The sequence below is a fragment of the Ciona robusta genome, chromosome 11 (genome assembly GCF_009617815.1).
Source record: "Ciona robusta chromosome 11, ASM961781v2".
Classification (NCBI taxonomy): Eukaryota; Metazoa; Chordata; class Ascidiacea; order Phlebobranchia; family Cionidae; genus Ciona; species Ciona robusta.
The window spans coordinates 6,660,561-6,677,850 of NC_143245.1; the positions used below are offsets into that span (position 1 = coordinate 6,660,561).

At 36.2% G+C, this 17,290-nt stretch overlaps 3 protein-coding genes across 3 annotated transcripts in view; all 3 read left to right on the plus strand.

Moving 5' to 3' along the window:
• The first annotated feature begins 1,444 nt into the window (after window positions 1-1,444).
• Window positions 1,445-4,164, plus strand: LOC149728850 (tubulin gamma-1 chain). Its single transcript, XM_089889252.1, has 3 exons — window positions 1,445-2,294; window positions 2,614-2,890; window positions 3,286-4,164. The coding sequence occupies exons 1-3, from the start codon at window positions 1,501-1,503 to the stop codon at window positions 3,568-3,570; spliced, it is 1,356 nt and encodes a 451-aa protein (XP_089745378.1). The 5' UTR covers window positions 1,445-1,500; the 3' UTR covers window positions 3,571-4,164.
• On the plus strand, window positions 4,163-7,690 carry LOC149728851 (F-box only protein 28-like). Its single transcript, XM_089889251.1, has 7 exons — window positions 4,163-4,301; window positions 4,588-4,677; window positions 4,977-5,213; window positions 5,575-5,677; window positions 5,935-6,005; window positions 6,193-6,318; window positions 6,750-7,690. Exons 1-7 carry the CDS (start codon window positions 4,194-4,196, stop codon window positions 7,002-7,004), a joined length of 990 nt encoding a protein of 329 aa, XP_089745377.1. The 5' UTR covers window positions 4,163-4,193; the 3' UTR covers window positions 7,005-7,690.
• A 2,602-nt stretch (window positions 7,691-10,292) lies between these two features.
• Window positions 10,293-17,290, plus strand: part of LOC149728852 (IgGFc-binding protein-like) — a 31,622-nt gene continuing 24,624 nt past the window's right edge. The window contains exons 1-6 of the mRNA XM_089889253.1: window positions 10,293-11,130; window positions 12,215-12,356; window positions 12,810-12,906; window positions 13,135-13,278; window positions 14,798-14,936; window positions 15,041-15,209. Coding sequence (XP_089745379.1) covers window positions 10,852-11,130; window positions 12,215-12,356; window positions 12,810-12,906; window positions 13,135-13,278; window positions 14,798-14,936; window positions 15,041-15,209 — 970 coding nt within the window. The 5' untranslated portion in view covers window positions 10,293-10,851. The remainder of the gene's footprint in view (window positions 11,131-12,214; window positions 12,357-12,809; window positions 12,907-13,134; window positions 13,279-14,797; window positions 14,937-15,040; window positions 15,210-17,290) is intronic.

Sequence of the window (17,290 nt, forward strand, 5' to 3'; positions counted from 1 at the left end):
GGGCCCGGTGGGGCCCGGTGGGACCCGGTGAGGACCCGGTGTTACGAGTCATACTAAAACACGCCCGGTGGGGGGCCCGGTGAGTATTTCTTGAAAAGGGAGCTTTCCCTATTCAAGATCCACCAAAATGTGATGCGTGTATTCAGATTTTTAGCCTAATGAGACCCCCGAGTTGAGTTTTTTGAAAATTAACTTTGATTATGGATGTACGAAGTTTGTTTCGTTGTACACTTACATAATGAACTGTATTTTTAGCAAAAGTTTATTCGTTAAATTTGGTTAATAGGGGGTGGGGTAAGATGAGACACCTTTTTATTCTATTTCTCGTCCCATTTGGTAGTAAGCAAAGAACATTCAAAGAATTATAAAACTATGTCCTCACGACTCCCATAGACTGTTGTTAATTGTTTAAAACACGATCAGGATATTTAAATATTATAGTAGGACGGGGGGAGACGGGACACCTTTAGCACATAAGATCCAAATTTTCTGTTCGTGTTTTAAACAATTAACAACGTTCTATGGGAGTCGTAAGAATATAGTTTTATAATTCTTTGAATGTTTTTTGCTTACTACCAAATGGGACGAGAAACAGAATGAAAAGGTGTCCCATCTTACCCCACCCTACTATATGTGCTATAAGTGTCCTACCTTAGGCCACAGTACTATACACTTATACTTGATCGAAGTTTTATTATTAAAAACTTTTAAACACGAACAATGTAACTTTTAAAACGAAAAATGTAAATATTAGACATGATGTGTCTTTTAGTTAGCGTGTTAGGCTTTTACGTATTCGGACAAGCCCTCAGTAGCGCGATCCCACGTTTGTTTCCGTTTTAGCAGAGCGATAATTAAAGGACTTGCAAATTACGTGTCCATTTTCATCATCATGTTTTATTTCCTAAGCACATTTTGTTTCAGCGATGACGTGCGAAGCAAGAATGTAACTTCTATCGCCGAAAATTGCCATCTTTATGCCTTGAAGACAGACAATATCTTCCAATTTTTTCACAAGTTCTGTTTCACACACGCATTTTGGTGGCTCTTGCATAGGGAAAGCTCCCCTTTCAAGAAATACTCACCGGGCCCCCCACCGGGCGTGTTTTAGTATGACTCGTAACACCGGGTCCTCACCGGGTCCCACCGGGCCCCACCGGGCCCCGCACCGGGCGTGTTTTAGTATATTTTTTTCCACCGGGCCCCACCGGGCCCCGCCGGGCGTGTTTTAGTAGGACCCCAAATTTTAACTGGAATATTTCAGGAAAGAACATCAGTGATTTTTTGTTATATTAATGCTTAATTAACGCGAGTACTTAGATTTAGGAAATGGTAAACTATTTTTAATTTCCATAGAGAAAACTGCATCGCGATATTCGTGTTAAGTTGTTACTTTTTTTGTCGGTAATTACATAGTTAGTTTTTGTTTTAGAAGTATTGCTTAAGCTAATATTACTAATCAGTCATGTTTTTGTGCTGATCAGGTTTATTTTATTAACCATGCCGCGTGAAATTGTTACTCTGCAAATTGGGCAGTGTGGGAACCAAATTGGATTTGAATATTGGAAACAGTTATGCGAAGAACATGGCATTCGTCCAGATGGCATTTTGCAGGACTTTGCCAATGATGGAACGGATCGTAAAGACGTGTTTTTCTATCAAGCAGACGACGACCATTATATACCAAGAGCTGTGTTAATTGATTTGGAGCCCAGAGTTGTAAATTCGATCAAAAACTCTGAATACTCGAACCTGTACAACCCTGAGAATATTTATTTATCTGATCATGGTGGCGGTGCAGGCAACAACTGGGCTGCTGGTTTTCATGCTGGTGAAAAAATCCATGAAGAGCTGTTTGATATAATAGACAGAGAAGCAGATGGATCAGACAACCTTGAAGGATTCATGCTATGTCATTCTACAGCAGGGGGTACTGGCTCTGGCCTTGGGTCTTATATGCTAGAGCGACTGAATGACCGCTACCCAAAGAAGCTGATTCAAACGTACAGTGTATTCCCCAATCAAGACGAGGTTTCTGATGTTGTTGTACAGCCCTACAACACCATGCTTACACTCAAGCGTCTCACACTGCATGCCGATGCAACTGTAGTTTTAGACAACACTGCACTAAACACTATTGCTACAGAAAGATTGCATATTCAAAATCCTTCATTTTCCCAAATCAACAAAATGGTGTCTACAATAATGTCTGCAAGCACTGCTACATTAAGATATCCAGGATACATGAATAATGATCTGATAGGTTTGGTTGCATCACTCATACCCACGCCAAGGTATTATGTTTATAGTCTTTCATAAGTTGTTGTTTTATATGTAGTGGCTCCAAGCAGGCAAGTATTCTATAAAATAGATCACTCATGTTATAACAACTATCATTGCCCTGCCAACATGTGACGTTTATTCATTTAACAAAATCTTTTTTTTGCTGTTATTAAAAGGTTCATTATTAAGAATTTGCACCATTTTAAAAATTGTTATCAGTACCACGCAAGGCACGCATGTAACTTTATATGTAGGAGACTGTAGGTTGAACAATGGTGAATGCATAATAAATATTTGACCAAACATTGAAAACAAAATATATTTCTGCAGACTTCATTTTCTCATGACTGGGTACACCCCACTTGTGACCGACCAGGCTCTCACTTCTGTCCGCAAAACAACTGTGCTTGATGTGATGCGAAGACTCTTGCAACCGAAAAACATGATGGTTTTCACTGGTAGACAAAGAATGAACCAGCATTGTTTTATCTCTATACTCAACATCATACAAGGTGAAATAGATCCAACTCAAGTCCATAAAAGTTTGCAGAGAATCCGAGAGCGAAAGTTGGCACAGTTTATTCCATGGGGCCCTGCAAGTATACAGGTATTTCATATTTATGTTTTGCACAAGGCATGTGTAATGTGTTACGAAGTAGCCTTTTTTAGTTTAGTTCTTTTAAACTTATTGTGCAGTTTTTGACTGTTAATATCCAGCTGTTTTGTAATTATCTGGTGCTGTGACATGATCACAAAATGGTCAGTGCATCCACTCTAGCCCGAGGATTTTGGTTTAATGCTCTATGTTGCAAACTAGAACTCAGAAACCCCTGCCTTTTTTTATTTGGCAGATATCCTTGGAAAATTTAATTTTGTAACATGATATGTATTTAAAATTGTGTAATTGTGAACAGTGAGCCATTCGATTTGAATAGAAAACTAACTTAAATGTTGAAATATATTAATACTTAGAACTTAGTAACCTAACACTTTTATTACTAGGTTGCTCTTTCACGGAAGTCACCTTATGTTCCATCAGCGCACCGAGTTAGTGGGTTAATGTTGGCCAACCACACCAGTATTAGTGCTTTGTTTAAACGAGCGTCTCGTCAGTTTGACAAGTTGAGAAAACGCGAAGCCTTTTTGGAGCAATTCCGAAAGGAAGATATGTTCGCTGAGAATTTGGATGAAATGGACGCTTCAAGGGAGATTGTTCAACAGCTTACTGATGAATATGAAGCAGCAGCAACACCTGACTATCTCACATGGGGAGAAAAGGCATCATAAATATGGGCGGCCAGTTTAGGGTGGCAGGGTGTGCAGGCCTGCTTGGGATTTTCTGCATTGATTAGTAAACATTGGAACCAAATTTGTTTCCAAGAAATGCATGTCCAACTATCCCTACCTTTCCTTCGACGGTTTGGGGCCTGTGACCATCAGCACATGGAAAAGATAGTAATTGGTCAAAATACATGTACATTATAATTAGACATTGGTGCTTAAAGGAACCGTTTCTGCATTTAACAGTTGATTTATTCTCAACCATAAAAGCTGTTTGTTTTATCTACACAAAATCTGTATAAACTTGCCTTTGTAACTCTATTGTAAGTTAATCTATATGGGTGTGGTCCTACATCGAGACACACTTAATATATATACCCAGGACTTATGAGTTGGCAATTACCCCAATTTCCTTTGATACAAATTTCCAGCAACGCACTGCTTCTCTGCTGTTTATACACACGCCTTTATATTCAACACAGTTTTTGGTTGCCAAAATGTCCACACATTCAGTTCATGTTATTAAGATCATTCAATTTTGTGCTGCTTTTTGTTAGCTTTGTATGATTAGTGTATGCTTACATATTTTTGTACCTTTAGGTTAATTTTAGGGTCAAACTGTTAGGAAAATGGAAAAAAATATGAATGAAAATAATATTCAAGTTAACCTGCCTGTAGAAATGATCTTGAAAATATTTGGTTATCTAAGTTATGATGAAGTGTCTAAAACACGCTTGGTAAGTCTGAAGTTGCATGCTTTAATGTAGTTGATGATTTATTTGAAATGTTTGAAATTTACAACATTATTTTTTTCTTGCGTGTCAAGAAACATAAAAAAGATGTTATTTTATACACCTCATGCCCACTTAACAGGTACCATGTCCATAATTATATTTTCAAAATTTGAGCTAAAGTAATTGCTGCTAAAGTGTTTTGACGAAGCCACAATGGTTGCAGCATTGAGCCTTGTACCCATATCCTCTTGACTAGAGACATACTCCCTAAACACTGTATATTTGATAGGTATGCAAACAAATGAATGAAGTTGCTTCTGATTATTTGAATGCTGGATTCAAAACTGCCCAAGATCAATTGACAAAAACTTTTAGAGAGGTGGTTATAAAAAATTTGAAGTACTTTTAGTAGAACATGTTAATTTTATGTTTACTTCCAACATCATAAAGTTTATAATTCAACTGCATTTATAATACTGTATTACCTAATTAATAAAGTGAATATTGTTTTACGTGGAGCAACTTTTTTTCAGTACTTGTCGTTTTTGGTAAGTTTTAAAAATGTTAAAACTGGGTGTATGAAACAGAACACCTCTGTTATAACAACTGTCTTTGCCCTGCTATATACATGTAATGAAGTAACAACTAAATTGAAAATTAATGGAAATTGTTTTCCAGATAAAAGATGGTTTACCACGTCGCGAATCAGAAAGAAGAAAACACCCTTTGTACCCCAAACATGATGCTTTGGTTGGTTTAGACACAAGAATCTCTCTGTTAAGAATGACATACAACAAATACATTGCTGCTGGTCTATGTTGTTTCATTCCTGGCAAAGTGCTAGATGAAATATTTTTTCTCCTGAAAAAAGTCAAAATACTTCCTAAGTTACCTTCTACTTCATTACTGCTACAGGTCAGTTCGATGTTTGAATAAATCAATTTACCCTGTTTTATTCTTGCATATCAATTATTCAAAATTATAAGAAGTCCTATTTTGGAACCACATGTATGACATACTGTATTACGTAACTTTGTGGGTGATTTTCCATATTTTCTGGCTCTAAGTTGAGTGAATAAATTAATCCTCCCCTGGCCGAGCATTTTTTAATGTATGGCTGACAACTTATCTACTTTTTCAAACATTTACCCAATAAAAACAGCCATTTACTTTTGTTGTTACACGGGGTTATTTAACCTGTGTTTTCTATGGTTTTGACGTGTGTCTGTTTATTTCAATTCCTCTAAGCTTTATTATTAGCTTTATTATTCATTAGGAAGTGAGAGACATATCCTCAATGGCTATGGAGCATTTTGATGAAGCAATCGTCCCAAGTTTTCAACCTGATCTAGTAACTGTCATTGAACGCTCAATCCCTGGTAATGGTTTGTAAACTTTTTTTAATTTTGGATAACATATCATTATATGTGATGACTTTTTAAAATCCATTTACATATATAGTATTAAACATAGGAAACCTACTTAATTAATGGGATAAATTAATATACTTTGACTGTGCTCATTTGTATCTATACCTGGCAGCAGAGTTAAAGCAATTGTGGGGTAAAACTTGAGTAATAAGACAATTGATTCTCCCCTTTGGACTGTTTTAATTAACTAAAACCTAAAATTAAAGTTTCAGATTTTGAACCTCAAATAACGGTGCAACAGTTTGAACCTCAATCAACAACCACTATGAAACAAATGGTAAACATATATATATATTATAATATATATATATATTTTTAATGATTGTAACTTTTTTTATCGTTGCATGATGAGGCAATGACAGTCGTTATAAGATTGTTATGTTTCACTCACTTTGTACCCATTTAGTGTGTAACCACATGTTTGTGTGTTTTTTTTAATTAATTCATATATTTTAATTTTTCAGCAAAGAGATTTAAGAAATCTAAAACAAAGTGTTCAAAGAAAAAATAAACAAGTTCGAAAATTGTCACTAATTGTTAAACGTCACAAGAAACTTTTACAGGATGTTCACTCACAAGTTGCGGAACTGGTAAGCTGGTGTATGAATGTAAATTAGTTTATCTTCACATGGCTGGGCCATCACAGTCGTTATGACACAAGTGTGTGACGAAGATAGGACACCTTTACCTTATATTTTTTGTCACATTTGATAGTAAACAAAGAACATTCAAAGAATTATAAAACCGTATCCTCACGACTCCATTTTGTGGATTTTGTATATAGTAGGGAGGGGAAGATGGGACACCTTTTTACTCTATTCCTTTGTCCTATTTGATAGTAAACAAAGAACATTAAAAAAAATTATAAATTCAAAATTATAAATTCCTTATCCATAGACCGTTCTTAATGTTTAAAACACAATTAGGATATTTGTGTATTATGTGCAAAAGTGTCCCGTCTTACACCACCTTACTATGTTTATCGTATTAACCGCTTGGTTAAAACATTACATTCACACAGAACACTCAAACACAAGCTTTGCGATCCGTATTAACGTCAACAGATTCCGACTCAATTTCCAGCCATTTGTGCTCCAAGTGTGTAGCCGTCATACGTTCGCTAGGTGGCGCTGAACCAACAGCCTCTGAAATTTCAGAAAACGCAAAAATAAATCTGAAGTCTGAATTACCGCATTGTTCGCATAATTTAGGGAAACGAAAACTCGAAAACGCCAAGACCGCAAACGGCTCTTCGAGTAAATGCGCAAAATTATGATTTTTTAAATATTTCTTGCACGCTGTTTTATTGTTAACACTTTCCTATACACAATTTCTTTTTTATTTCACGTTATTAATTCTTCTGCAGTTATTTTACTCGCGTCTGCTAATTTTTGCAGAAAATTTATTTTTAGATGATTTTTTGTTTCATTTACATACTTTTCTTCTATGCTGAACAAATTGCTTCAATATGTCAAAAACACGCAAATATAAATTTTTAATCTAAAATACCGCATTGCTGGAAAGGGTAGCAAAATAAAAATTAAAAAAAAAACGCTAAAAATTGAAACGTAACTTTTTGTAAATGCGTAAAATAAATGTCTTGATATTTGCACTTTTTATACCTTATTTATTGAAACACAGGATGGGGAAAGATGGGTACCGTTAGAATACAATGTCCCATATTGCCTCATCGTGTTTTGAACAATTAACAACTCTCTTTTACAGTACAGTTTTAATATTCTTTTAATGTTCTTTGTTTACTATCAAATGAGACAAAAAACTAAGATTAAAACAACCATCTTACCCCACTCTACTATATTTTGTAAAGTAACTTATACAAACGGTCTTTTTAGTATCGCGTTAATAGTTATTTTGCAGCATCCTAAAACATCTCTGTGTTTTCGCGGAAAAGTTATTTTTGGTTTTACATTTTTTCTAAATATATTTTTCGTCTACGTCAAACTAGCGACCAAAGTTTTGTACAATTCCGAGAAAACATTACGACTGGAAATTTTAACGGCAAACTGAGTGCAAAGATTAACGATTTCCGACAGGTACTGTTTAAGTTTTCTGTAAAATCACTCACCGGCCCTCAATTATAGAGATATGATCTGTTACCAAAAGCTACGGTTTGTCAAATTTTAACTCTTCATATGGTTATATGCTGCGCTTTGACACAACACATTGTTGCGTCATAAACCCCTTGTATTACGTCAAAGCGACACGCAAGGGTGCGAATTTCACTTATCTAAACACGACTGGATAGAGCATTATTTCCTTTTTAGAGAAATATTAAATATGTAAATTAGCTGCAAATTCCTTGCGCTTGTGGAGATATCGCATTAAGGAAATTCATAACTAATTTCACGTTTATCTAGGCGTGGTGTATTATCTTATCACGTGCCAAAAAAACGATCCTAAAATACCTGGGTATGGTACCGGGTTGCAGAGAGTGCCCCGATAGTTACTATGTATACAGAACGTGACAGGAGAACCACAGTTTAAGTCGACGCAAAAGTTCACCCGGCAAAATGTAAGGTGGTGCAAGGTACAACCCGTTTTTGAGGTCTGCTAAAATAGCATAATGCCCAACCCCGTGTGTTTATTTGGTGGTAAAAGTGGCGTAAAAACAACCACTGTAACAAAGTGCTTTGCAAAATGCAATTTTGAACTTTTCACTTGCGCTATCTTTTGTCGTGTTTACTGTATACATTAGAAGTAACGGTGAAATGTGTAAAGAGATTTTGTCGCAAGTTATAGCATAACGCTTAAAGCCATAAAATATCAAACGCGATAAAAACATTTTCCAGAAGATATTGGACGAATAAGATTGCACTAAGGGGCATATGCGGTTCTTTGCTCTTGTTATTGGAAAGGCAAACTGGCTGGGCCATAAAAACGAACTCAGCTAGCGTATGGATATAGCCGGCAGCCATATTATCACCTTTACACTTTGAATCTCAGCCGGGATATATGGCTTTCATTCCTTCTGCATTGCTCATAGCTGTTGTGAAGCTTTTGAGAGCAACCTGTGGTGTAATAACTCGTGTGCGAACGGCAGGCAATTAGATGCTTGCTGCAGATTAACATTAGGCGAAGCAGGCATATAGCATATCACGCATTGGGGTGAAGTGAGGTAAAAGGTAAATTACATTTTCTCAGTTAGGATTTTGAACAGCGCGGTTGCATTACGAATGTGTTAGAATTAGTCGAAGCATTCACTAAAAAGTTTGAAATTCCGTTCAAATTTTATTTCGAGAGGTTATATAGTAGGGTGGGGTAGGACGGGACATGTTATTATTTTTATAAAAGCGTTGTTAACTGTTAAAAACACGATCGGAAAATATGAATTTTAGATGCTTACGGTATCCCATCTTACTACCCCTTTACCATAAAAATTATACGCGGTGACTTCTTGGCTGTCGTATGAGATTATAACGTCGCTGTAACATTACGCCTAAAAGTATGTATATAAGACGTAACGTGATTCAGACAGCAGTCACAGAACATTTGTTAACAATTCGATAAACCAGATACGATCTGAACATACGTTTCCTTGAAAGCATAGAACACGAAAGATAATAATTATCACAAAAAATCAGAACAGGGTGCAATTATTTTCCAGTCCGTCTGGCTAAAGCATTTGTAGTGTATGTTCTGTCATGTATTTAGTTGCACGGCGCCGAAAAGTTCGCAGGTGTACGGAAATTTCGCTGTTTGCTGGGTTTAAAAAAAAACCCAGGGAAAAAATTAAAGCCACGTCGAATTTACATTAATTCTATAAATGATTTAAGATGTAAATTCTTGTCAGTAAATAAGATGTGCACTTTTTGTGTATTTAGATTTTGTTAGAATCGTTTCAAAAGCTTTTTCGGCAAAACAAAACTGTTTCGTTTTTGAGCAAGAAAAATAAACTTCTAAATTCAAGTAAACTGGTAAGAAAAATTATATTTTACAATGTCGTAAATATATCGATTTACTTTATGTATGAAATATAGCAGGGGGAGGGAGGACGGGAGAACTTTATTAGCACATAATATTTAAGTATATCCTGATCGTGTTTTAAACAATTAGCAACGGTCTATTGTACATTTTTTTAGCAGTCCTCGGGATACGGTTTTATAATTCTTTGAAGGATCTTTGTTTACTCATAAATAAAACGAGAAAATAAAAAGAAAAGGTGTCCCGTCTTCCCCCATCCTTTTATATTTATTCGGAGAGAATATCGGAAAATATGCGTTATAATCAATCTTTACGCACGTTTTTAAACAACACGGTCAAAATGGTCATGTTTAGGCATTTTCTCTATTCGAAAGATTTATATATGCGTAAGATTTGGTAACCGCGAGTACGCTTACTAAATAACCGTGATGTTGTGAACGAGGGTAAAAATCGTGCCCGATATTAGAAATTGCATGACAGGCTTTTTAATCGTTTTCCTCCCCTGTGACCATTAGAAAGCAACGGCGTTTCGTGACTTGATTACGACAGAGCTGCTCGAACTTTCACATCTTATACGTATGAATTCACACTTAATAGAAAAAGTAATTAAGTTTTTGATATTAATTACTAAGAACGGAAAGACTACAAACATTTTGCACGTACGCATAGGTTTAAAGTCTTTATAAAATGTAACAAACTTTCATATTATTTGTAAATGTGCCCGCGCTTTTACCCTAAATATACTTTAAACGATTTTCGCATACCCCTTCCGGGTATTTTGCAAGCGTGGCATATACAATTTAAAATAGGCGCTGGCTATTTTACCTATATTTGCGTGCGTGAATCACAGTAAACCACACTACATGTTACTGCCTGGTTAATTGTAACCACAGATATAAACTTCTACGTGCTGAGTTACACTAAGCTAAACGCCTTTAGCTTAAAATCCCAGTGATCGTCGCCGATATAATTGTTCAGCGCAATTGTCCCGGCCAAATACCGGTTCGTAGAGATTGCCGTGAGCGTGTCCGCTATCAAAAACTTTGAGCATACGCTCGTTGGTACCGTCACGGTTTTACTGTTGGCCCTTTCTTGAATTAGTAAAGGCACGCGTGCACTGCACAAGAGCGGCGGAAAAAGTCCAAGAGTACCACAAGAATAGGCGATTATTTTTCAAAGCCATGGTAAAAGAAAGCAGGCCGCGTATGGCAATTCGTAGCAATCAGTCTTTCAGGTTACGAAGCACAAGGCAGCTGCGAAGTAAAACTAACCACTGCTCAACAGAAAATCAAGGAATGGGTGTTGGTCTTGCCCGAGTTATACACAGCTTTGCGCGCTGTTCAGCGCTGCTACTGGTGATCGGGACGCTTGTGGACGTTTCAGCGGTCAATGGGACACATTTTCGGGGCGGGACAATTTCGTGGTCGCCAGCCCCGCCTTCAACGTCAAGTAACCGAACGGTAAGATCATTTATAAACTTAGGATACCATAGGATATAAGATGGAAATTAACATATAATATCACGTGTATTTTATAAACGTGTTTTTGACAATTCGGAACGCTGTTTATTTAGGGTCGTTAGGATACGGTTTTAATTCTGTAAACATTCTTTGTTTACTACCAAAGGGGACGATAAAAGAATAAAAACATGAACCATCTTACCACAACCTACTATATTACTAAATTGTTATAAAATGTATTTTAATACCTGGCCCAACCTATGTTAAACGTGATTTTGACTCACCAAAAATTAAAACCTTGCGGCAATTATATATTTCGTTCCAGACTTAAATATTTTGATATGTATGTCGTTAAGGCGATTCGAACCTGTACATACGCTTTATGTAATAGCCATTCTGCATTTTAATGCTAAAATGTTGGGCGTATAAACATAAGACAGTAGGTACATTGATACAAATGCGATACATTTCGCTTTAGGTTACAAAACCCGTTTAGTTAACAAGTTTAAGTAACCTGAAACTTAAATGAAGTCAATTTCCAGTGCGTTTAAAATATTGTAAGGTAATTGCTACCTTAACGGAGACAAAATTTCAAAATATCAAATGTGAGCATAGTACTGACTATGTTAAAGTTCGTAAAAGAAATAATCAAAAACTTAAAAGGTCAAAATTCCTTGCATACGTGTTTATTTTTTGTACATTTTTTAAGCAGACAGGTATCATAGTGTCGGCTGTAGTAACATGTCACACAATTTTAAACAGAGATAACATCATTTATATAGTTGTTCAATTTTACCTCTAAAATGGCGTTAACTCTTTTTGGTTTCAAGTGTAAAAGAAGAATATAAGCCCCAGTATCTGAACTTGCCACGTTTATCAATGTGGTTCCCTATGTTTGACTATATATGCATGTAATTGAATTTTTGCAAAGTCAGCCCAGATTTTGTAAAACTTTAACGACATGCACCTATTTTGTGTATCTTACATATTTATTGGTTTATTATTTCATTACCGAAACCAATCGGCAAAAAATGTAAGAAAATTCTGTTGAACTATAAAGTTAAACAACCGTACCTATCTTCAGGTTGTGTTTACGTTTCGACTTGCCTGGTCGTTACAGCACGAACACTGCGACAACAACACGATTGCATCAAACCAACTTATTGGAGATGTCAACCATAAATGGATATGTGCGTACGGGTGTGCCGGACCGATTGCCCCAACACGTAAGCTTAAAATAAATAAACAAACATATATCTAGTTTTATACCTTAAAATTTACTAACAAATAGGTCAATGGTATAGACCACGCTTTCTATGTCACACCAATGCAAACTTATCTATGCATGTTTCATGGTTTACGATTCTGTTTTCTGAGTTTTTTTCATGCAAGTCTATGGGCATTTTGCCCCAGCAGAACAAGTATTTTTGTCAGCAATGTCGTTTTCTTACTGTGGGGTAAGATGAACACCGTTGTTGACGATATCTCATATTTTACCTGACCGTGTTTTTAACAAATAGAAACGCTATATTAGAGTCGTGGGGTTACGGTTTTATATAAATATGTAAACAGTCTTTGTTTACCATACCAAATGAGACGATGAAGGGAATGAAACACATGGACAATATGCTACCCAAACTCATACCAAATGTTCTTAGATTTTAAATATTTTTATTTAGGTATTTACTGTTCTGCTTTCAACGTGGAACAAGACTGGGCGACCGGCTCAAACAGTTTCAGCCAAACTTTTGACAACAACGGACCTTTTGATATTTCGTAAGCATCTAGAAATCCGTTTGATTATAGAGACTGGTGATACCATACAGTAATTGGCGAAATAAAGATCTCTTTAGTATCGGGTACTACAGATCAAGAAATCTTATACGAAATTTGTTTAAATTTTAATATTTGTCTAAAAATTTAGTAAACTCATAAGTGCATATTGCCAAATTTGGCTGACATCTGAAGTAGGCTAATTACCGGAAAATGTATTACTCATTACAGGTATATGTATTGCTGCTGGGCTCAAAGCCTCATGACCGCAACTACGTCAGAGTGGTCGCTAACCACCAAAGTACTGCTGGGTGTTCGAAGTGACACTGGGCTACCCAATAACTCACCTGTCGTTAAATCTCCTCTTACCATAAGGTACTTTCCTATTCAAACTAACCGCAAATTGTTTCAAACTTGAAATTAACAGGATTAAATTCAAGCAGCGTCGCATTATGGCTTATTTAAAAACCAAAACGCCATTTCATTATTGTATGGTACTGTGGGGTAAGGTGGGACATTTAACACATAATATCCCATATTTCCTAATGGTGTTTTTAGTAATTTGCAACGCTTTTTTAGAGTCGTGGGGATATGGTTATAATTCTGCAAAAATTTGCTGTTTTCTGCCAAATTGGATGATAAATGAGTAAAGAAAGCACATTTATATTTCTTTAAAAAGCCTATGTAAAACGGATAAGCCTATTTAACATTAAATCGTTTTAATTATCCCAAAACGGTTCAACTTGAAGTGACTCACATATAATCCAAAGCATACAAAACGGTCTAAACTTGCTTAGAAGCCGCTTAGAATTTGATAAAACGGTTCTTTCCAAGTCTAAAGTATGTGGATTTCTGTAATACCCGGCGATTAAATTAATCCCAATTCGACTTGTGTATTGTCCAAATAATTACGTACAATGATGTCTTTGCAAAATAACCTTTTATTTTGTGTATTTTCTATATAAGCCGAATAACCATGGTACCAAATGCATGACGTATTTAAAAACTTTTGGCCGCAGTATGTCAAACATAATCAGCTTACAATTTGGTAAGTCCAAAATTCCAATATTTCAAATCTTAAGAAGTGGCATTTGGTGTACAGAACACACGATTGCGGCGTGATACAGTGAACTCATTATTCTTTCAATTAACCGTTACGTCACATAGCGTTTCCTGGCCTTCTAATATTTAATTATTAATGGGCACGAACTTATTTCGTGACTTTTGTTCATTTTTAGCTGAAGCGCCAACTTGTAATATACTGTTAATTGTAATTGCAACACCATATTATAACGGGGGATAGTTCTGGACTGTAATTGTAGGTATTATACACAATTACCTCTGATAACAACGCCCCGAATTAGCTGTTTATTGTATGGATAAAACAAAACTGTTACAGTATCGACATCACTGGTATAAAAGACCTGTAGTCGGTCCCAGTAGATCCATATTGAATGAATGCTATACCTATTTATCTTCGCGTGGCGGGTCAACGAAATCAGTATAACACGAATGTTCTGTTTATACATCTCGTGCCCGCTTACGAGTTACCACATATAGCCTATGTAACTTTAGACTAATAATTTGTTTTAGTTTGTGAATGTACTGCCTAATACGCCGCAGCATTTGCAAGTTGTTATTTTAATTTTGTAAACGTGTCGACCACGGTCGATTTTGTCTGTTTAAATCGGCGCTTCTTATTTTTCCCCCTTGCGGCACCGGATAATTCTGTAAATATTCTTTGTTTACTACTAAATCCGGCGACAAAAAACTGACCCTTTTACCCTAACACTATATAAACATGCCGAAAAATTTTAATAACAATTTTAATTATTGAATGTTTTGCGACACGCAGTATGAAAAATATCTTGGCCTAATTGAATACTATTTTTAGGTTAGAAGTCGGTGTTCCTTATACCATTCAGCTTGAAACTGTTGATCTGGACGGTGATGATGTCAGGTGTCGACTCGGCAATTATTTCGGCGAATGTGGCAACACATGCACTCTGCACAATGAATTTTCACTCGATACTGTAAGTTTATATACAAACACACGCACTGTGGTTATCACTTGTGTACCGCAGTAGCGTGTAACTGTATATCTCAGTGGCGTGCTAATACGTATACATATTTACAGGTTAATTGTCAAATAACCTACAACCCGACAACGAATATAACCGGGCTAGTTCCTATTGCAATAACTGTCGAAGACTTCAGTCGTTTCGACACGCCGATACAACTGGACGACGTGACCATTCGACCAGGCCACGCCATTAGCTCAATTCCATTTCAATTCATCGTGCAACGTAAGTGCATGAAATGATCAAAATAGTCGAATATTTCCAGCAATGTTTCGTTCGCTGAAACATGATATGCTTGCCTTACATATTTTGACCCATCGTTTCGATGAACGAAAGTAGGATATCTACAAAATCTCGGCACCAGAAAATTTTACTGAACGATAATTGGATGGTCACGATGTAGCTATTTCGAAAAATAAATTTTTGCACCAAATTGTTTTGTTCACCATAGGTCCCAGATTTGTCAAATTATGTCCCGCATGTCGCGGCGTATGACAGGGCGTATACATCCCATCTAACTTTAATCCTATAATAGTGTATACAGTTATAATGTTCGGTTATGGGTCAAATTGTGCAAAATGACCACTTGAATTTTTCAAACCAAATTGTCGGTCATTAAAGTTAGCGTCAAAATGATTTTATCTGTAAAGCGTGATAGCATTTTGCTGAAAAATATCGCTTTAAAGTAAATTAATGGCATTAATGGTGGACCCCTTACAGAACGTTTTTTTTTGCGAAAAACACGCCGCTAAAGTACTTTTAGGGAAATTTCGATTTTTGTGTAACCACTTAATACCCGTGAATTTAAAATCAAGTTACATATTAGAAAATAGCATAATTGCTAAATAATTGTCTCGTGTACAAAGGGCCATGATTACGACGTATGCTTAAGATACAATTTGATAAACACTTACATTAAAGGTACTTTTACCAAAATATACGTTTTAAAGTGGTATTATGTAAGCGCTGGCGAAAGACCATTCTATATTTAAGCAAATCTTATATTCATATTAATCCACACGCCTGGAGCGGATCGTTTTCGATAGTTCCCATATTTATGCGCAAATCGACCATTAATGATCTCGTGTATGGAAGCTATTAATTACCGTTTTCTGCAAGCAATTGTAACTTGTTTTATCCTCGCATGGCGAGTAACCACACTCGTAAGCGGGTACGCGTGCATGAAACATCAGAGCGCACGTGTTATAGCAACTCTCGTTGCCTTCCTTGATTTAAATAAGTTACATTAATTCATTCGATCACTTATTTATTTATATAACATTTTTGTAGTTCGGTCGGTATCTTGGGTTATATACCTATTAAATACTTTTGAATTACAAAATGATGCGTTAGCTAACTACTAACGGATGTTAATGTACCTCAATACAATATTTATTGCCCGGGTAGCTTGTACCTACGTCTCCGGTAAAATGCCAGTTATAAACTTTAAATATGCAGTTGCTGTTGGCATGACTGTATAACATCTCCGCTGATGTATTATTTAATAAGATTTAACACCTTTTCACATTAAAGCGTTCGTGACTAATCATCACAGCTTTTCTCCGTTATTGCCAACTGTGGCGGTATTTTCGATTTGAAAATCACTTTGAAGTCATAGGTCATCTTAGCGTGCTTACAAAACGTTTTGTCCCTCAGCCAATAACGTAAAAGTACGTTGTAGCCGCGTGCACCTTCACAAATTTTGATCGGGTGCATATTTTTATTGGTATTCAGTCAGTGAGAAAATAACAACAGCGTTTTAGAAATGCAAGATGAATTCTTGTGGTTCATTTTTAACGATTTGCAACAAAGATATGACCTTTCATACCAAGGACGTATATTCTTTACTGTGTTTTATGTTTGAACGATGTGGTTCCATTATAATGCACCCCACCAAACATTGAAATGCCATGTCCTAAATATTTTTTCGAAGATCCTGTTAGACCAGTTAAACTGCTTTGTTTAAAGGGATACGTAGAGCGAGATTAACACATATTCAGTGAGCATGTGTTTTATACAGTGAGACTCACGCTTCGGTCGCGGGATAGAAATATGAATGAATAAAGGTCATTTCAAAATACTTTACAGTAAAAAAATAGGCTACATTTGGATTTTATAGACACATGTAAAGCCAATAATTACTACACAGGTATACACGCAGGGCGTACCTGTATTTCGCCCTCGCAGACGGTCGGGTCAAGATCCTTTTATGGTGGCCTAGCTTTCTTAGGAGCGCATATGCAACGTTCATACACACATGAGAAGACTATAACATGTCATGTTGCAATAGCGTCATGATGCCCAAC

Bases quoted from the DNA above. Each gene is read 5' to 3' on its own strand.
- LOC149728851 (XM_089889251.1), top strand. From the start codon at position 4,194: ATGGAAAAAAATATGAATGAAAATAATATTCAAGTTAACCTGCCTGTA. The intron at 5,214-5,574 runs GTCAGTTCGATG...ATTATTCATTAG, and splicing joins CTACTTCATTACTGCTACAG to GAAGTGAGAGACATATCCTC. The intron at 6,006-6,192 runs GTAAACATATAT...TTAATTTTTCAG, and splicing joins CAACCACTATGAAACAAATG to CAAAGAGATTTAAGAAATCT.
- LOC149728850 (XM_089889252.1), top strand. From the start codon at position 1,501: ATGCCGCGTGAAATTGTTACTCTGCAAATTGGGCAGTGTGGGAACCAA. The intron at 2,295-2,613 runs GTATTATGTTTA...ATATTTCTGCAG, and splicing joins TCACTCATACCCACGCCAAG to ACTTCATTTTCTCATGACTG. The intron at 2,891-3,285 runs GTATTTCATATT...TTTTATTACTAG, and splicing joins GGGGCCCTGCAAGTATACAG to GTTGCTCTTTCACGGAAGTC.